The sequence below is a fragment of the Astatotilapia calliptera genome, chromosome 11 (genome assembly GCF_900246225.1).
Source record: "Astatotilapia calliptera chromosome 11, fAstCal1.2, whole genome shotgun sequence".
NCBI lineage: Eukaryota > Metazoa > Chordata > Actinopteri > Cichliformes > Cichlidae > Astatotilapia > Astatotilapia calliptera.
The window spans coordinates 24,236,375-24,257,938 of record NC_039312.1 but is presented as its reverse complement, the minus strand read 5'-3'; the positions used below and the strand labels follow the sequence as shown (position 1 = coordinate 24,257,938).

Here is a 21,564-nt window from a genome sequence, read left to right as displayed (position 1 = left end):
TAAGAGAGGCAGGATATTGAGTAAAGTTAGTGGATGACCTTGGGGCAGGAATGCGCAAGCAAGACTGATGAGGAGTGAACCACAGAGACACACGCACACACGCAATATCAATATGTCAAGCCCAGTGTTGCAGGATGTCATTCAAAGTGCTCTGTTTTCTTTAGGCACTCAACTAATATCTGACCAGCTACAGAACGAAACCAAAAAAAAAAGTGCACCACAACTTTTTAGGAGACACCAAGCGTTCATTTTTTTCCTTTTATTCATTTATTTATTCTCATAATATTTCTTCTTCTTTTTTCTTCTGCAATAAAACCAAAAAAGGTACATGCTGATAAATTAACAAGTAACCCAATAGCAACAATTTCAGCAATTATTTTAATAATTTTTAAGCAAGAAAAAGAAAAGAAATTCACTGGCATCGCCCTTTTTGGTGAAATTTTGTCCACTTCTGATTGATGAAATAATTAACTGTGAGAACAAAAAAATCAGCCTACAGTGGTTCATGAAATTATGAGATTTACTTTTCATGAATAATATTTTATTACCAGCCTGCCACAACAAGGCCAGCAATAAAGAAAAACTAAATCTTTTTTCACTGTGGTTTTCTAGAAGAGTAGATGGCTGTCCTTCTGCTCAGCAGCTGGACAGTCACACACATGCACACAAACAGTTGGAAGTTGCCCAGTGCAGCCTATATTGCTGGCCACTGTGCAGCTCCACTGGAGCAGGTGCACATTCAGCCTGTGTTCAAGGGCATCTCTCCAGCCGTGATGGATGGATGAGTGCCTCCTGTTCAATTTATCTATTCTGATCTCCATCGTCATCCTGCAGATTTAAAAATGGTGACTTCAATGTCACCGTTTGGCTCAACTCCTCTTAAACTGCAGTCAAGAGCACACAAGCCAGCAGTGCATGTCAGCAGGTAAGAGGAATCATCAAAGCTTATTATGTCTGGTGTTTCTGTTTAAATCTTCTTTTTGGGACGAGTGAGGTAAAACTGTACAATGACGTGAGCAAAATATCTGACCAAACACCACCACCGCCTTTTTCAAAGAGATATCTGAGCCACACAGTGGAACAATGGACCCTACCTCCCTGCTTCTGGTCACTGAGTGACTCCACTGTGGCAACAGGAGGCTTTAAGAGCTGAGAGCGCCCCTGTTAAGCTGAAACTATTATTTTATCAAGTAAAAACAAACCCGCGATGAAAAAGAAACTACTTCGGCAGCATATGCATTTTGACTTCATAATCTCAATGTTGTGTGTATGTTACACACTAACAGCTGATTCCACATTGTCTCCTTCGCTTTTTACCAGATATTCTAAGTATCCCGATCACGTTCAAAACAGCCATTAATAACTTTGTCGGAGGTGTTTGCTTCTTTCTTCTGATTGGGCTATTGCTTCACTCACAACAAAATGGTAGACCCAACTCTACTGCTCATTTATGTAAAAGTTGATCCCAACAAACTCGCGTGGATGCCTGCAGAGATGTGACACAGGAGGTGGTAAATTCCAAGCAGCGCAGCGATACCTGCTCCAGCTGCAGAGTCAACATTTGAACTCGCAGATCTCGTCAGGACAACAGTGATCCCGATGCTGACAGCTTCCCCCCAAACCCTTAACAGGCGGTACTAAGCCCAGGTTCAACAAACAGCAAACCACCGCCGCGTGCCACGGGCCATATGACTCACACCTGTGACAGGTCCTCCGATCATAAACAGAAAAGCCGCTGCTAATTTACATCCAAGCATGGCAACAAAACCCCGGACACACGGATGGGACTTAAAGAAGAGTAACCACTTCCTAGGATTTATTTCCAGCTCTGAACTGGCGTGATGCCGCTTTAGAGGCAGCAATAATACAGAAGACTATCGTGATGAGGGTAAAACATACGCCACGCATGATACGCACGTAGATGGCGCGGGATTTTAGGGCAGAATAGAGGTGAGTGTGTTTCACACGCTGACACTAGAGCCGTGCACATATGCGAGGCAACTTGATCCGTGAATCGGCTGTTGGCCCCTCGTCTAACGGAACAGTCCACCAAAGAGACACCTGCGAACGGATTCGCAGTCAAGTCGGTTTCGCTTCTGTCAGCGAGCGGTGGGGTCATTGTCGCAAGGCAACAAATTAAAGATAGAGGGGGGGGGGGAACAAACGCTCACCTCTTTTGTGTTGACGACGCCTCTCACGTATTTCCCGAGGACTGAATCCATGCAGAGGACGCTGGACAGCACGGCCAGGCACAGGAGTCTCTCCCCGACCCTCACCTCCATCTTTCTCTCTCCTCAGCTGCCGCTCGTCTGCTCTCCGAGCTCCCAGAAGCCAGTCTCCGCGCGAGAGCGCGCGTTGACGGAGAGAGAGAGGAATCAGGCGCGCTCGCGCCGGCTGCCTCAATGCATGTGCCCCCCCTCCGGCAGGTGAAGCTGGATGGCGGTTGTTTAGGAGGGAGGGGGTGGCGGCTGCCGAGCGCGCGCACGGTTCCGCTCGTGCTTCGTCAATGCGACATGTCCACACGCTCAAAATGCCATGGCTGATTACAATCATGTTTCCATTAGAGGTCACGCACTTCTAATGAAGTTGCGCTGAGACAGATGCTGGTTGGTCTCCTGGCCCCAAATATGATATTACTAACCAGAAGAATCAGCGGCAACGTGACTCAATGGGCCGAGTTACTTGGAAAATTACCCATGAGAAAAAAAATGGGGGGGGGGGGTTCCATCATTTAGGTATAGGGCATTTTTAGGATGTAAAATGCTGTTACAATAAAATTACTATATGCAAACTTAAGTATTACTTTGTTACAGTTCCAATTGAAGTGGATGAAATAGAGCCAATTTACATATTTACTTGCGGTTGTGTTGTTCGAGTCACACAATCACCTTTATGACCACGTTGATCTGTAAAATAATTGTAGCAATCAGAAGTTCAGCAGTTTGAGAGCTTGCAGGTCTTTGCATGTGCAATGTGGAGAGAAGTGGCATCACATGAAAACACTCATGCAAATGGCAAGCGCCTCAAAACTACTTAAGAGTACTTTTTCATTTCGCACCTCTCTGCAGAGAGCCGTCTGTGCTGTGTACTTTTGGTTTTAGATGACACTTTTTAGCTAAAGGTCACACTTCTTATTGACCTTTTCCAAAGTCTAAGCTGAATCAAAATGTTAGAAAAGTTAATTTAAGCAATTTCGTTGTCCAAAAATGTAATCCCGAATCCTAATTCAATTTGTATAAAAAGTCATATCTGATTGAATTATAACCAGTATGTCATAGTCTGTGACTTTTAGTTAACCTTTTGTGAGATCAATGATAAACAAAGGTTAATTCAAAAAATTTAAATACAAAAACAGCAGGGTTCATGTCAGAATTTTATTTGGATAAAAATCAACAAAGGAAGTAACTAGCCTGGCGCAGCAGACACATCACCCTAACGTGGAACCTGCAAAGAAATGCAGTCAAAAATCAATCTACAACCAATCTGATTAACAAATTTAAGTAAAAATATCTACATAAATCATAATATTTAATATACATTCTTTTTATTCATGGGTTTGCACTTACGGTGTTTTTAAAGAACAGCAACAAAACAAACTTAAAAACATCTCACTTTTATAGTCTATGGCTTGTCATGTATACAAGCTTTTTTTTTTTTAAAGGCTAATCATATTCTACATCAGAACTGATGCAGTGCAATTTGCATATGGAGTGCAGGCAGACTATGACACTGACTAGCACCTGCATTTTCAATGAGAACAGTGAACATTAAGCAGTAATGTCAGCACATCTCTGTTACAAGACTCTGGCTTCAGTCTTTGGTTCAACTTGAAACTTTATCCATAAATGAATGACATGTAACATTTCTGCAAAGTGCTTAAAGTCAGTTTAACACAGAGGTGTTTGTAAAGGAAGCAAGCTTCAAGGAACCTACATATGAGCTGTGAAGTGAGTCAAACATATTGCACCAAAAAAAAAAAAAAAAAAAAAAAAAAGTGATGGAGGAAGCAGGGAATGAAAAGAAAAAAAAATATTGTGCTGGTGTGTAACTACACAGGTTTGCTGCAAATGTTGCTCCAATGGCTCATGTTGTAGCAGTATTGCACTTAGCATTGCATTTCACTGGAAACAGCCTGAGGCAAAGAAAATCTCTAGTGAATAGAGTCAAACTGTAGAGGTATACTGCACGACTTGAGACTGAATTAATAATAATAATAATAATAATAATAATAATAATAATAATAATAATAATAATAATAACAACAACAACAACAACACAGCTATATTAAACAACTACCACAGCAGCTGCTCATTAAACAAAATACTCAACACACGAGACAACATCAACCGAGCTTTAAATGAATCAATACTGAACAAAATATTTCAGCTAATAGTTGTAGGCAGCATTAAAGCACCAAACGGTTCAACAAAAGAAGCAAAAATGAGAATCAGCAAGCCTGTCTGATCAGAACACCACAAGGACTCCCTGGTCCACCGCCTGCACTCAGGTTAGCCTGATGCTCGAGGGTCATCAAGGATATGAGGCATAGGAAGGCCTATAAGAATTTGACACAATTTAAACAAAATCAAAATAAAGCAAGTTAACTCAAATTCCTTATAGAAGAAACTGCTAATGGCCCGTCACCTTTGTTGTTCATCCTGTGCGGTGTTGACTTCAGTATGGATGAGGTTGTGTACATTATATCAGATAAAAACTGTTGTCTCACAGAGGCTTGACTACATTAGAGACATCTCTCAACAACAGCTAATTAATACTATGAATAGTTTAGAGTGTGAAGTGCCATTCCTGTCTGATATGAACACAACACAAAGAGGTCGTGTTTCTCAACACGTAGCAGACAACTGTGATTATGTGTGCAGCCAGTCTCCATTTCAGCCACAGACAGAGGCACAGAGCGGGGAGAGGGGAGGGAGGTGACATGTTCAAGCTTTGCTTAAATTAAACTTGTACTGAGCGACAGTGCAACTACTGCAAAAGTGCACAGTGAGCATAAACAGCGGCTAGTAAAGCAAACACTTGCTTCAGCCCAGCATCTCGGAAAGAGCGACTGTATAACTTTCTTCCTCTTCTCGGTCCTTGTTCTCTCCATCAATCTGACTAAAAATACTGCAGTAAGTACTTGAAGCTGACAACTGAGTATGGTATAATCCTGTAGCATGACTTTCCTACTGAAAATCCTGCTCTTCAACAGGGGGAGGATTTTGCTCTCTGAGCATCAGCTAAATCCAATTCATCACACAGCATCCCTCTCTACAGACCTGACAACCCCAGCCCTCTTACCAGGCAAGGGCAGGACAGTGCCAGCATTGTTGGCATCTATATTTACTTAGACGTGATAGAGGGACTGACCCTACAAAGGACATTTTTGCATACTTAAAAGTGTTTTGATAGCAACATGCAAAAGGGAGTGTCCTCAGGTTATCGTAAACAAAGAAACGCCCAAATCTGACAGTGGGGAGCTAAAAAATATATATATGATGGACCAGACACATTTAGTTGGTCAAAAATGTCTTACAAAAGTCTTAATGGCTTTTACAGCGCACCTCTGCAATCCCTTTCCTTTGCTTAAGTTTTTCCTAAAAGCCTCCAATTTGTAATTAAAAAAAAAAGAAAAAAAAAAAAAAGAAAAAAGAAAAAGAGTTGTCAGGCAGGAAATCCCACAGCTACAGAGAAGTGGCACTTTGACACAGTCCCTACTGTGCAGAGTAGTGCACACAGTCAGTGACCAGGGCAACTTGAGAGGAAATCACTGTAGTGAAATTTTAAATGTGTATTGATAGCTGAGAGCTGGACTTTCTGCTGCTGTAACAAAAAGGAAAAAAAAAGAAAAAAAGAAAAAACATTTTAAAATATCAAAGCAATGATTGTCACTGAAAGACCTACAAGATGTATCCTAAGTGTACTTTTCTACAAACTAATGCAGTCCAGTCTTTGTACTAGCATTATTATATCACTACAAAAATGCACAAGGCAGGGCACTCTGTGCCTGTGTAATGTTCTACATTTACTCTGATCATTGTATATTGCTGAGGGTAGAACAGAAGCTTAATTGGAAAGGCCAGCGATGTCAGAACAGCTGCTGCTATACACACACACAAAAGCAGAGGTAAATATTCAGCACACTGAAAAACATGGGGGGAAAGAAATGAAAAGAGTTCATTATATAATATAGAACAGAAAAGAACATTTAAGCCTGGCATAACTGCAATAAAAACTGATATAAATAACAAAACTAATACTACTGCATAGAATTCATAAAATGATTTAAAACTGCAACAAATATGAGAAAAGAAGTGAATCAATTATCCAGTTTCAAGTGTTTCACGCTGTTGTTCTAGCTTTGTAATTCTATTTTGGAGAGAGTCTACACAGTTACCATCCACAAAGTGAGCTGTATTGACTGCTAAACTGGCGTAATTGAGAACACAATGTGGAGCTATTAAGTGTTATTTAGAGTCGCTCCCTAACGGACAAATGGCCATTCTGATAGAGGTGACTCCACACTGAAGCATATAGTGTCCCTACTACTATCTGATTAGGGCCTCGAATCACTGCCTCGGCCTATATGAATCACCCATTCAGGCCTCGTCTCGAGAATAGTCTGTGCCTCTTTATGTCCGAGCCTTTGCTGCCTCACAGCAACTCTGTTAAGTACGACTGCTGTGTGTGTGTGGGTGAGTGCTGGTCTTTGATCTAAGTAGCTGCTAAATAATTTTATTCTAAAACATGACTGTCTCTTGTGGGTGCGTTCACTTTGTCTGCCAGATTTGCGTTGGTGTATAATGGTGCACAGACAAGTGGCAGGAATTGTAAAGCAGAGGAAGTTATATTTCAGTGCTCCTCCTCTGCTGTTTTTTTGTCTCTCAAACACTGGGCGATATGCTAGACTGCATTTCCCACCCCCTGTCTGTTTTCAGGATGCGTTGCCTTGCATATAGGCACTACGCTGCCTAAATTTGTCCGACTTTCATTTACTCCTTCTCTCTTCGCTCCTCGAGTGAAATGCAGTCCCCCTTTTTTATTATATACCCTTATTTAAGCCCCAATGCCACCAGCATCAGTGTTATTCTGGGCTGCCACAGCAACTGCGCCCTCCCCATCAGCAATTTTAGCCCCTCTCCCGACAGCTAGCTCTCCTCCCTCAGTGGGGCCAACAAAGAGAGAACTGGTTTCCCCTGAAGATGCTGACACACCCCCGTCGGTCCGTTCCAACTTGCGGTGCTTCCGTGGCTCTGGGGGTGTGTCCTGTGTGAAGACGGCGCGAATTCGCTCCACGCAGACATTGGCAGCCTCCCTCGTCTCCCTTGAGAGTTGAGATAGGCTGAGAAAGCCATGGGGTAAGTCGTCCACCACACAGAGAGTGACGGGCTGGTTTATGTTCCTCAAACGCTTGGCAAACATTACAGAGTCGTCCAGCATGGGGTCTAGTGCACAAGCCTGAGGGTGGGGAGAGAGAGGAAAAGAAGGGTTAGAAATGGTGAGAAGCAAATCTGGATTCCCTTCAGACATGTCATGAATCTTAATTAGTGGATGAAGAAAACGAAGCCAAGCATCCTCAGTCTCTTTTGTCCCCAATTTCTTTACATTCTCACTGACTCACTCCAGCGAATTAAAAAAAACAAAAAACAAAACAAAACCCCAACAACAACAAAAATAAGAGAAAAGGAAAAACATAACTTTAACCTACCCTCTCTCTCCCATCACACTGTTTCACTTCAATATCTGTAAACCACGTACATCTTTTGGTATGCTGTCAGTTAACACTTTAATGCCTCTGCAGCACCATGTATAGTATATAATGCATCGAAAGGGATTGTGTAATACAATCAAAAGCTCCAATTCCAGCCAGTGATGACACCATTGCCCCCCAAGTCTCAACTTTTAAGTGAACAATAAGTCTTCAGAAAGTGCTCAGAAGACTAGACAGTAAATATGTACAGTTATGTGACACACAGTTAAACTCCATCTACTGAGGGAGGCTGCGCTTCCACAGAAAACTCCATAGCCACTACCATGGGAGCATGTGCTTTTGCCAGTCTACCTTTATAATGCTCAACTTATACTTGAAGTTGAATCTCACACACGTTCTCACAGAAAACACTTTGCTATAAAATACAGACTACTGTTAGCACACAATGAGTAACGCAAACAATAGATTTGTACAAGTAACCTGCGAACCAGTAATTTCAGTAATTAACCGTTTACGTCCTCTTACCACTATGTGTACAGGTGGCAGCCCTTTCAGCATGCTGTCAGGGGCTAGCAGAGGTGAGCAGAAAGGATCCTTGACCACTGGAGAGCTCTCCACCTTCATCTCTGCTAGTTGCTCTGAGCGCAGTGGCTCAAACCCAAGAGGAAATTCCCTGGGGTGCTCCTGCTGTGAGCCCTCCTCTCCAGCAGGGGGTGGTATGGCCACTGAAGACAGGTCAGTGATCACTGAGGGATCTTCATCTTTGGCAAAGAAGAAACTGACATCTTCTGGCTACATAAAGGATGAGAAAATATTAGGTTAGTTCAAAGGATATCTTTATATCAATAAAAAATAAGAAAGGCTAAAACATTTTTACAAGAAAAGTTGGTTTTATAAGTCCTATAAAGTTTATTCTATCCATCTGGATTCAGTTTTCAATGGGAGAACTGCTTCATCACTCGTCCAAATGACTTCTTCAATCTAAGCTGACTGCAGGTTTCCCCAAACTTACTAAACATTACAGTTGCATAATGACTGAAACTTGCACCACTGCCTAGCGATGAGCCATGAGCCACAGTTATGTAAACACACACGCCACTTTGTCCTTGGAAAAATCTTGGCTCAGTGCCTGACTCTTGGCTGAGCGATTCCCATTTCAGAAGGAAAAGCATATTTAATATCTTACGTCACCTCTGCTTGCTAATTTTGCTTGCGCCAGCCACTAATCCAGTGTGCCTGCGAGAAAATATGAGGATAATCTGCAACACCTTGCCAGTACTCGCACAACCAAAACCTTTTGATATCCTGTCAGCATTTCAAAGCCAAATCTGTTTGTGAGGGATGGGTGACACAATCTCGGATGAGTTCATCAAAGTGACACATGCACATCACTACAGGGTAGACAGCATTGTTTGATCAACGGCCAAAATATTTCAATGCCCCAAAAATGTTCGACCTCTTAAAAAGGCTACAACTGCGTGCCAAATCCTTTTAAAGCAAGCTGAAAGCAGAGATATCCTGATCAAAGACAAGAGGCTAGTGGGATTTCACTTCACTAAAGTGGTGCTACAATCATCATTAAATTACCCATTGTCAAATAACGACAGGTTTAATTCTCACAATGATTCCCACTAACAGCCAGGTGTTATTAAAGAAACAGATCTTGGCCATTTAATACTGTTAGGTTCTTCTGCATAAGAGCATCAGCTGAAAGCAAGCTGTTCAAGCATGACCTACAGCACGCTCAGAGAGCAGCGGTGCACTGCTGGGAATGGGATTGCTGTGGGATCCCAAGTTCTGGCACGTCTGGCTCTTCACTGATAATTTCCTGTTGGGGAACTCCGAAAGATCCGTGGGGACAGGTGGGTCTGTATGAGGAGAAGAGATGTTCGCCTCCGAAATGCTCTTCCTCACTGCATCTAGGAAGCAAGGACAGAAGGAACCATATTGATGAATGCACAACTGAAATTAAGAATGCCAATGAGAAACAAACATATAGTACAATTAAGTTTCAGAAACGACACAGGATTGACAGATCAGAGCATATTAAGAATGAAGAGGGCATTTAGTTCATTTGGACTAACCACAGTTGAAGGACACATGAAAAATAACACTGGTGACACACAATCACTTTCACTTCATCTACTGTTTCCACTTATCATATGTCCTCTGGTTGACAGCCAATAGTTAAAAGCCTAGAATGCAAATTGAGCTATATCTGGAAGAGATGAGAAGTAGGTGGAGGAAATTCAAAAAGTGCTGTCACACGATGATAGCATCTGCCCGCCCTGAACTGTCAAAACACAGCAGTTAGTAGCTGGTCTCACAAAGCTCTACCGATCTCCTATCTCTTTAATAATGAACCATCTCAGCACCACGATGGCCTTTTACTAATGTACACCCACCAATGATACTCTCATTAGACTGGGCTTGCAGCTGTGGGGGTGTCACCAAGGTAAGGGGCACACCATGAAAATTACAATTCGCCACCAGATTTACGGTGGCTACAATTAACAATTACTGTCAATGCTTTGCTATCCCAAAGATGAGAACTGATATGAATATGGACACAGGAGTACTACACAAATGGTTTGGCTAAAGCAATAATTAGTTAGATGCTGCATAAGAAGTTCTCATATCACTGACCTCTTTCATGAGAGGTGTAAATGAACTTGGGGAACACTTATATTAATTGGCTCAATGAAAACACAGAATGTGGGAGATATACACCCACACATATCTGAGCAGGGGCAGATGACCAAGACATGGACAGACTGCAACTGCCTATCAAATACATTCAAGCCACACCTAATGTTCCAACCTGACAACTAACAACTATAACAGTTACTTGTATACCTGTGGCTTCTGTTGGTGCCTCTGGTGCTGTGCTGGTGGAGGCTGGAGCTCTGCTAGAATCGATCAGAGAGTGGATCCAGTTGGAGGCTCCCTGTCGGAAATCTCGCAGCAGAAGTGCAGTGTCTCTCCTCACCAGGCTCAGCGTGCTCACCTTCTCCACCTGCTTCTCGGTCTGTGGCCCACTGCCTGGAGAAGAAGACATAAAAGAAGGAAGTAAATGTACAAAATGGATAAAAGTGTTTGTTATTCTTCAGTAAGCACAAATGAATAACAACAGAGAAGACAGGAAAGCAATAATAAGAGGTATAATAGTCCAGTAAACGCTGACAGAGTGCGTTCAATACTGCCATACAATTATTTGCAAAGCCAACAATACACAATGTGGACAGCAGGAAGGAACAGAAAAATGATGAGTGTTTTAGTTCAGTTATTGAAAGGAGAGTCAGCATAGCCAATCTCTTTGTCACAAATTGTTAGCCAATTCCTGCAGTCATTCATTGTCCTCAGTTCTCCTGCCTTGTGAAACTAAAATTTATATCTCTCACACACACACACACACACACACACACACACTAATAACATGGGGATGGTTGGTGATATTAAAGTCCTGTTTGTGGCACATTAGTATATGTGAGGGGGCAAACTCCTCAAGATGGGTGGTGACCATGGTGGCCATTTAGAAGTCGGCCATCTTGGATACAACTTTTGTTTTTTTCAATAGGAAGAGGGCCATGTAACACATCAAACTTATTGGTAATGTCACAAGAAAAAACAATGGTGTGCTTGGTTTCAACGTACCAATCAATTATGTTCTAGAATCGATTCTCACATTAAAATATCGATATTTTAGTAATTTAGGGTAAATTTGTAGTTTATCATTAACAGGAACACAGTGGAAAGAAACTATAACATTCGGATTGTCTACATTCAAAGGAACTACTTCCTCTTCTGCCTTTCATAGTTATGTGCGAAATACAGCTGTATTAATGTCTCGCAACCGCTGGCGTGCGCACTCACAACAATGGCTGAGCGTAATTGGAGTCATGTGCGGATTTATTTTATCTCCACAAACAACTGAGACGTAGTTTGCGATACATGTGGCAAAAAAGTGCTCCAAGAGTGAGGTGTTGTGGCCATACTTGCAAACCTTGAGAACTCAGAATTAGAGAGATATTCAAAAGGGCTGTTGGGGTGGGGGGGGGGGGGGGGGGGGGGTGATAAATACATTTTACAGTGTTTATTTATCGGATAAAATACATTAAATGTCACCATTATTATTGACCGGCCTGGAAACAGCGGGGGTGTCCAAATTCAGAGGCTGCTTCCACCTGAGGACCCGGCCTTCGTGGCCTAAAGAAAACCGGGTAGCACGTCACGAGCCCCCTCCGTGGAGTGAAACTCGGCCGTCTGCTCCTTGCTATCTAAAATATAACCGGGCGCTGACGTAAACTCTCGACCGTTTCACGCTTCTCTTTAATCGTTTTCTGTTTGACGTTTATTCAGCTGTGTGAAAACCCCAGAGGAACCCACCCGATGGATTAATAAAGTTACATTTAATTTAATCTAATCGAATAACTTTAATCTCAGCCAAACCGATTTACCCACGAACAAATAAAACACTGAAAAAGCCAAACAATAACATTTTTAAGTTATCAAAGTGACTTATATATCATGTTTAACCCGAGTAGCGCAAGACCACGGGGGTTTGAAAACGATGTGTCGGTCGGCTCAGATATTTGAAGTTTACACAGCTACATTCTCACCTGAAAATATGTTAAACGTTTTTTTTGCGACCCAGAAAGAGAAATAAGAGTAATATTAAAACTAAGTAGCTGTCGTCATTGTTGGAGACTGGAATTGGCTGGGCCGCGCTATGAATTCTGCAATATGGTTTTTCAATTTTGTTGTCCAGGTGGAAAATTCAGAGAAATTTGGGAGAATGGTGGCGCCGGGAGATTTTCGGGAGGGGCACTGAAATTCCGGATTCTCCCGGAAAAATCGGGAGGGTTGGCATGTATGGTTGTGGCAACATCACTAACCTTGTCAAACACCTCAGAGTAAATCATATCACAGAATATGACGAGCGTATGTTGAGACGAACTGAAGAGGAGGACAGGGACAGGTGCTGCTAGGGCGAGACAGACGTCTCTCACGGAGTCCTTTAGTGCTGCAGGCAGGCAAGGTGTTCAAATAGCCACAACTTCAGTTTTTTATTTCTATATGATAAACCCTGCATTAAGCGATAAGAACAAGTAATCTGATGTCCTATAATCATTATTATGCTATAATTTGAGATACAATAAATAAAATAAGTTTTTGTACAAAGTACCGGTATCGGATCAGTATCGTCGATACCACCCTGAATATTACTTGGTATCGGATATCACTACTCAACAGTGCAGGTTTCTTCCTTCTAGCTGCAGATTTAATCTGCCAAGATGCAGATTTAAGAACTCATTTCTCCCTGCCGTTGTTGGCCTCCTGAATATAGTGATGTAACTCTAGGTTTTTTTGTGTGAGTTGTTTGTGTGTTGAGCTGAAAACTTGACCTTTTATCTTTTAATGTTTGTTACCCACCTGACAACTTATTTCAATAAAAATTTATCATACATCCAGTAGAGTAAAGCTGTCACCTGGTGGTTGACCAATATGTTTATGTAATGTATAACAAGGAGTAGACAGATGTGCTCGACAGAAACGAAAAATAGGATTCAACTTAAATCTCAACTTCAGGTAAAAATCAGAAATACACACATGCACACAAACCTACCTGCGTAGGCACTGAGACACCTAGAGAGCACACTGAGTGGCAGCAGGGGATCCATGAGTGTTAGCAGACGGGAAGGGGATGCGTAGGCTGTCAGCAGGGTAGCTGGATAGGCTGCCACGATGCCATCTGGCATTCGCACACCAAAAGCAGCAGCTCGCATAGATGTCGTCACACATAAATTGCCTCCTGCACTGTCACCAGCCAGACACACCTTCTCTCCAGTCCACCCTGTAAGGAAAAATAAATAAAAATTATAGACTTCTGGTACAAGGACGGATAGAAAGAAAAGTAATTCACAGGGAAAACTTTGAAAAATGAGATAACATGAAGGGGACAAGAACTTCTTTTTTTATACATCTTTTCTAAAGGGAAAAAAAACAAAAAAAACTATGACATTACTGAAATGAAAGAAGAAAAAAAAAAAAGGCAGTGTAACAGCACCACTCTCTTTTCTGTTCACCATTGTGGTAATAGGCAGCTCTTGTAACTAGGGTTTCCCTATCTACTTCATAGCCATGATATTGAGGACTTGTACTACAGCAGTAGCATATTGCACTGCAATCTCTGTTAATTTGACACAGTGTGCTTCAGCGGACGAGCGTACCCCAAACCGACCAGATGGCTTCTTTTTTTCTGTCGAAATACTGAGCATCACAACTGGTGTGATAGCACTGAACAGCAAGTAAAGTGCAAGAAGCATACAGCATGATCACTTTCAAAGTGATAAATGAATCCTCTCAGGAGGTACAAGCAATTGGTGAACGCAGCGGAGGATTTAGAGAAGCACTCCACAGAAACCTTCACGCTGAAATAGGTGGGTGTTATCCCTTCAACGTGCCTGCTCAGTAATTCTAATAACTTTCTTCTCTTTCATCTGCCTAAGGGACATACTGTTACTTCTGCATACAAAGATGTAGAATACACACACACACACACACACACACACACACACACACACACACACACAGCTTTACTTTTAACACAAAATTGTTTAGATTTTTTTCTTCTCTCTTTTTTTTTTTTTTTTTTTTTTTTTTTTTAAAACCAGAAATCAAAAACTCAAATCTCCTTTAAAACCATTTAACGTATTCAGACATGAAATCAGTAGCTTGTAGAAGATCCCTGGCAGCTTATACAAGCTCGATTTGGGCAGTTTATCTACTCTTCCTTGCGGATCCTCTCAACCTCCAACAGACTGGATTGCAAGAAAATGAACTTGTATCTTGAGGTATCTCCACTCTCCGGGGTTTAACTGTGGGCTTTAGGACATACTTTGATCCTTGAGTGGTCCAGAATATGCCTTTCCATGCTTGAAATCATTGCTGCGTTTCGTCAGTTCTGACAAGTTATTGCTTATTCTGTCACAGAGTTCCTCCATAACCCCATGCTGCTACCACCATGCCTCACCATAGGCTAGTATTAGCAAGTAATGAGCAGTGCCTGGTGTTTGAAAGGTATAAGGCTCAGAGTTTTGCCCAAAGACCAATATGTCTATCAAATCACACTGAAGGTCTATGTCACTACAAAGTTAATACTAGGAACATTCCTGGTAGTTAATTTCTTTCATTTCACAGTTATTGAGGACACCGGACTCCTGGGAACACTCAGATTTAAAAGTTGCTTTGTACCCCTCACTTTGATTTATGCCTCAAGTCTTACTGCATATATCTACAGAAAGCTCCCAGCTGACTCCATGGCTTTGTTTATCCATTTTAAATTAAATCTTTAGTACAATAAAGTGAACAAAATATGAGAGGGTTTGAGTACTTTGTGAATCTGCTGTATACTATTCCCATGACTTTAAAGAAGAAACAGAAAATATACAAGAGAGATACACAGCCATACTCAAGTATAAACAATGCTGTGTGATGCATATACCTAATAGGTGGTGGTTTCTCAAAGCCCAGCAGTAGGCATAGAAACATTCCTCTAGGGCGCGTGGGAAGGGTGCCTCAGGGGCCAGAGAGTAGTCCACTGACAGTATGGGAACACCAAGGTCCTGGGACCAACTCTTTAGATAGGGCTGTTTCAAACAGAAGATAATGATACAAAGACATGACTTTATAAAAGGAAAAACAATGCTTTTTTTATGTTGGTAAATTTATGACACACAACAGCAGCCATAATAAAACACAGAGGCAGGGAGAGAGAAATAAAAAAGAGAAGTGATTGAGGAAAAGCCTGCTGTGTGGAACATTTGAAAAGAAGGACAAAAAGTTATGAAAATTATGCTTTCTTCTGATGTCATCTGTCTGCTTTCTGGCTTACTGTCTAGACAAAGGGAGAATGAGCGCTGCCCTCACAGTCAAATCCATTTTCCTTCTTTTTGCACTGCAATAACAAATGTGCCCACATGTCCTATTTGGTGAAGTATGAAGAGAGAGGACAAAGAGAAGGAGGTGGTGTGGATATACAAAGAAAATCCATAGATACAGACTTGCTGTCAGAATACTGATCGTTGTTTTATATTGTTACAGTCAGGTTAAGTGTTTACTCTGCTTAGGCAGTGACCTTGAAATGTGAGAAAGGCACGATGAGTTCTGACAATATTACTTTTGCAAAGCTTTCGCCCTTTCCTCTTCTGTCTTTATCAAATTCCAACACCTATACGTTTGCTGTGATAGGTGTTGGTAAAAGCAACAGCTCACCATTCACAATGGCAGGAAGAGCACAGTGTGTACATGTTTATGTGCTGTCTCATCCCTCATTGATTTACCGTAGTATGACAAAAAGAAAAGTAGCAGCTCCAGCAGTCAGCTGTGATGTCTTAAAACTCTACCCGTCACGATAAATCTCGGTGTGAGGACACAGATAAGTGTGTGCATGCAGTCCGAGCACTGAGCAGGAAAGGCAATGTGAGTTTGTGCAAATCAGTAAAGCTGCTCCCAAGGTGTATATGCGTTCTACTTAGTGAGAACAACAGCCATTACTGGCAGTCTACAACAAGTCAATATGAGAAGAGGTGTGTGCAAGAGTTTTAATGGGTGGGAACCAGGCTGTATAAATTTAAATGACTCAGGAAACTCTTCTCACACACATAATTTTAAAGGGTCCCAAATCTATCCTCTAAGCTGGAATTAAGAGGAGCTGCTGTCCTACTGATTCTTAGACAGAAATAGCAGTTAATCTGCAAATACCTCAACATTTACTGAATGTGGGTTTGTGCCCAAGTTACTAAATACATAGACTCTAAGTACATTTATTCCTGTGATATCAGCATCATTATGCACTGAGACCACCACAGGCTTCTTCATCTGAGGTTGAACTGTTCATCTCACCCATATGATGGGAGATACAGGATCCAGAAGAGGTTAAATGAGCTACTGAAGGCAAAAATGCTCATCTCCACTCCATCATAAAATCTTTCATTTTTGTATTCCTCATTTCTGGGTCTTGGTAGAGGGATCCAAAAAGGTAAAAGGGGGAAAGAAAGTAAAGTGATGTCCAAATACAACTAAACTGAGATGTAGAAAAAGGACACAAAGTGAACAAAAATGATTTTGTGATATCAAAAAGATTGAGAAGGAGGATGTAATAAGAAAAGAAAAAGAAACGAGCGCCTAGAAAAAAGAGAGAGAAGGATAGTCTGACAAGTCTTCCATTAGTGCCCTGGGTAATCTTTCTCTGCGGGGTTGTACAGTTCTCTGTTAATTCAACATGACAGCCCCACACATCCCTTCTCTGATTGCTCCCTCTCATCCTTTGGTTGCTATGCAGCTGCAGATCAAGGATGCCAATGTCCTTTGCAATTTCACAGAGCCCTGTCTTAAAGCAGCTATAAGTAGCTTCATGCCACATAATGACCACACAAGCACAGGATAAAGTACAGGGGTACAAACTATATTTTTAAAAAAAATCTTCCTATTTATAAATCAACAAACCACACTAATATGCAGTCTTCCTGTTAAAATTTATTTACTGCCACCAATTTAAACTTATGATCAAAAGGGTAAAAAAAAAAAGACTTTAAGGGTTTTTTACATAGTAATAATATACAAGGCTAGTGTCTGTGTGCTTCTTTTTTCTAGCACAGTGATCCAGAAATTAAATCTAGGATACAAGTTCCTCCTTTATGAGAACAAAAAGGAGTGAGGATGAATTAGATGACAGAAAGCAATGACAGACAAGGGTCAGCTCTGCAAGCACCTTACCAGTAAGTAAGCCACAGAGTAAGGTCAGAGAGTCTCTGTTAAGTTTTCAGGGGATAATTATAAAAATAATTAGTCTAAATTCTCAATCCATGTCACACTATTGACAGGGGAAGAGACTCAGACTGGTAACCCCTCTTCTCCTCTGCTGTCAACTAGTGTCTGTCTCATCAACACTTTAATTAGTTGGGTTTTCATTACAATTAGTCTGAGAAAACATGATTGAAGGGATGAGAGGATGAAATTAGCTGGATGACAGCTTTGGTGATAGAGGCTCAAAACCTGAACTTGGCATCTAATGCTAGAGGTGTATTGTTGTTAGTGCTTTGACAGGTAAGTGCCACGTTTTCTTGGTCTGTGTTCTATTATAAAATCTTACAAACACATCAATACTGTCCTATACAAACCTCCATTAAATACAAGGAAAAGCAGTCCATTGAATCTAACCAGCTTTATCATGCAAGACAGAGGTAATCATAATGAATCTCTAGTCAAAATAAAACACTTCTGAAACTGAGCTAACTTCAGTAGAACAGTAGTTTCTCACCTCATGAGACTTTGAGGTCTGTGCCACAAAGCCTCCACCATGGAAATGGATCAGGAGACATGGAGAAGAGGGGAGGCGCTTGGTCTTCAGCCCCAGGGAAAGAGAGATAGCACCCCCCTCGGAGCGGGACAGAGACAGCAGTGTTTCACTGTCCTGAGAGAGTGAGATTATATATATATAAAAAAAAAGAAAAAAAAAACATTATTAGGAGAACGAATAACTTAGAAGATGAACAGAAAGACAAATAATCAAGATCTCCTATTTGGGTCTAGTATTCACAGTGTCTGTGGTTCCAAACAGTGTCTTATTGCTGATAAATTTTCTAATGTTAGCAACAGGGTTCCTTTGAGAAGTGGATTAACCAGTTGTTCTGCAGCAGCTTGCTGACAACCTTGCTTGGCTGCAGGAACACATACTAATTCCCATTAATTAACAGAAACAAGGACGGAGGCTAAGAAAGTGTTTCGACTGATGCAGGCTTGTGTTTTGTGACATAAAAAGGACTGTTGTTTGTTGGATGATCAATGTGAGAAATTGTATGTCTGGTTAACTGCCAGGCTACAAGAGCAGCTCGGATAAAGGGGGAGTCTCCCAAGAGAAAAAGGGAGGCAAAGGGAAAAGAAAAAGAAAGAAAGTAATGACATTTTGTGTGTGTGTGTGTGTGTGTGTGTGTGTGTGTGTGTGTGTGTGTGTGTGTGTGTGTGTGTGTGTGTGTGAGAGAGAATTAAGCAGAATAAGATGATGATTTCAAGCTGCTGTTTAAACAAGAAACAAGGAAAATGCCACATATGCCAACAAATATTGTTGAGTTGTTCACTGAAAGATTTTTTTTTTTTAAAATGTCTGATATATGCAAGGTCAGCAAAAACATATGGAGGAAAACTAACCTATTTCAGTACACTTTCCTAACCACCAGAATTGGCTACTTAAATATGCATCACACACACAGATAATACCAAGAAAGATGCAGGTGTCATCTGGTTGACACAAACAACCTGTGGACTGGCCTAGCACCCAGCACTGGCGTTCTACTTATCTTCTTGTCTAAGTGCTCAGGTTGTATTTGTTGTCACTGGTTGTCAAAGATTGACAAAGAATTGGTGCAGCTCCTACAGTGATGCAGACACTGCACTGAAGTGATCAAGAGAACTGAGTGCAAAGGCAAAGCTGGCTACATAGCCTACAGCTACAAGCTGTGGGTAATTACAGAAAGAATAAAATTGTGCCTACAAGTGGTGGGGAGCCTGAGCTTAGCCTTAGAGACACAGTGGGAAGCTTAAGGCATTCAAGAGGGGCTCAGAGAAGAGCAGATACTGCTTGGCATTAAAAGAAGCTAGATAAAGTGGTCTGGACATCAGTCTATGATGCTTCCCAGTTGCCTTCTGGGTCAGCTGCTGGATAGATTATGTTGGGCCTGTGAAGGTTTCAGTGGTGATTCCAAAGCAGTTGAAGCCAGTGGCTGGGGAGAAGGGGTCTGAGCATCTCTGCTATGGCTGCTCCCCGTGATCTGGACAAGCAGCAGAAAATGGATGGATAAATGGCTGTCAGTGCTTTACTGCGTATGCCAGTTGTCTTGTAACCTGCAAGTCTTAGCTACCTTTTAGCCCAGAGTGAGCATAGACAAGAGTTCATTTCCACAAACGGCTTTGTATAAATATCAATTAACAGGAGTTTCAGTAGTTCACTTCCTCAAGGGGCACACTTTGCAAACCACGCTGCACCTCCAATCATTGTACAGGTAGATTACTGCTTCACGCCGTTGTATCTTTTGCTTTTTTAAATTCTGACTACTAGTTTTGTTGTACTGTTCTTTGTTATTGTGACTATGTTGAACTATAGCAAAGAATCTGTCAGTCTTCTCCAGCTAATAACTAACCACTTCTCTGACATTTAACCTCTACCATGGAGACATATGTGGATTGTGGGCAACACAAGGACAATACCATACCACCTTTATTTATAAAGCACTTTAACATAAAACCAGAGTTCACAAAGTGCTGTACATGCTAAAAGCAATTTAACAATTTAAATTTGTAGCTGCACTTTTCTATATTCTTTTGCCTTGGTGGTGTCCTTGTGAGTTAGGAAGGTTCCCCTTATACGTTTTTCTTTAACAGACTTCACAAATGCTAGCCAGACCAAGGCTGTGTGCAGGCCCACCAAGGTTTAGATCAAACACCAGCGACTGATGCCTCCCTTGCTTCCAGATGAAGCCCTTAAGTCAGATGCTAACTGGCAGTGCCTGCAGTGTATCCTTAGCAGTTTCAGACCTGTTACAACCCTACTTAAAATCTTTTTGAGAATAATCAGATCAGCGCCAGGGTCTTTCATCAGGTTGTTTATGTCATTCAGATCACAAGTTTGACTTTGTTGTTATGTCTCAACCTACTACGCAGGCATGAAAAGCACATTACCGTATTAACGTATTACAATCCCATCTCTGGCAGTCATCCAGAATGAGATTAGAACTCAACATAACAATGACATAGAGACAAGTGTACAGCAAGTGCCAGCATTAGTCTTTAAAAGCTCCATAAACTTTTGCAGAGAGTTTGAGATTATAAAGATTTTATTGAATTTTCAAGTATGCCACTATAGTATGGACTGAATAAAGATTCAAGTACCTGTCCTTCACGCAGATCATAAGAAATGAGTCTCATCTGAACAGGAGCAGTGCCGATGTGCGCTGATGGTGGAGCTATAGTTACTGATGCTCTGTGGTTGGCCGCCAAGGGAAGGTCAAAGGTCGCAGGAGGCACAGAAAGAGCTCGGTTTACCTTGACTTGAGTGGATGTCATACTGGCGAGACTCTGTGGTAAAAGAGACAGACAGAAAGAAAAAGAAAAAAAAAAAAACAAACCCCAGACATTTAGTGAGAAAACAAGTCAAAGAAAGATGAGGGAAAAAAAAAAGTCCAAGTTTCAGAGTGAGGCAGGCCACTGGAGGGAAAGAGAAACTGAATGAATAAATCATGAACCCCATTGAATAAATTGAATTCCACTCTATTATTACTAACAGCCTGTAGGTGAAATGCATAATGATAGAAAGGTACCATTACCAGAGGAAAGCAAAGTATCCCTGATACTGCGTCGAAATTAAAAACAGCACTGTGCAGATCCTGGTACATGAGTTAGCAAAGATAACTCTTCTCAATTACAGATGTCCAAGAGCAGGTGTCTCTGTGTGTTTGTCAACAGACAGACACAAAAAACATTAACAGTCTACTCACAGACAGGACTTCAGTTTCAGTGATGTTCCAGAATGTCTTCCAGAAATGGACATCCAGGTTCTGGGTGATGCGGTCAAATTCAGTCCCCCTCAACTCGGGGTCAATGGCATACTTTCCTGAGGTAAAGAAAGAGCTGGCTGCTACCCCTGAAAAAAGTAGGGAGAAGCATATATGATGAGGAGGAGACCGAGATAAGGCGATGGAGAAAGAAAAAAAAAGAGGAATGCATATTATGATAATGATGGGTTAAAAATGGAACAGAAACTAAATAGCAAGGACAAAAGATTTAAAAAAAAAATAACA

General features: G+C 41.4%; 2 protein-coding genes across 4 annotated transcripts in view; both read right to left on the bottom strand.

Moving 5' to 3' along the window:
* tmem145 (transmembrane protein 145) overlaps nucleotides 1-2,481 on the bottom strand; it is a 41,717-nt gene extending 39,236 nt beyond the window's left edge. Inside the window, exon 1 of the mRNA XM_026184683.1 lies at nucleotides 2,172-2,481. Coding sequence (XP_026040468.1) covers nucleotides 2,172-2,282 — 111 coding nt within the window. The 5' untranslated portion in view covers nucleotides 2,283-2,481. The remainder of the gene's footprint in view (nucleotides 1-2,171) is intronic.
* A 1,519-nt stretch (nucleotides 2,482-4,000) lies between these two features.
* The window catches only part of lipeb (lipase, hormone-sensitive b), a 28,108-nt gene continuing 10,544 nt past the window's right edge, over nucleotides 4,001-21,564 (bottom strand). For all 3 annotated transcript variants that reach the window (XM_026184116.1, XM_026184117.1, XM_026184118.1), the window contains 9 exons: nucleotides 21,262-21,407; nucleotides 20,657-20,842; nucleotides 18,033-18,185; nucleotides 15,216-15,360; nucleotides 13,338-13,565; nucleotides 10,568-10,753; nucleotides 9,449-9,630; nucleotides 8,237-8,503; nucleotides 4,001-7,458 (listed from right to left, as the gene is read on the bottom strand). In XM_026184116.1, the coding sequence (XP_026039901.1) occupies nucleotides 7,057-7,458; nucleotides 8,237-8,503; nucleotides 9,449-9,630; nucleotides 10,568-10,753; nucleotides 13,338-13,565; nucleotides 15,216-15,360; nucleotides 18,033-18,185; nucleotides 20,657-20,842; nucleotides 21,262-21,407 (1,895 nt within the window). In that variant the 3' untranslated portion in view covers nucleotides 4,001-7,056. The remainder of the gene's footprint in view (nucleotides 7,459-8,236; nucleotides 8,504-9,448; nucleotides 9,631-10,567; nucleotides 10,754-13,337; nucleotides 13,566-15,215; nucleotides 15,361-18,032; nucleotides 18,186-20,656; nucleotides 20,843-21,261; nucleotides 21,408-21,564) is intronic.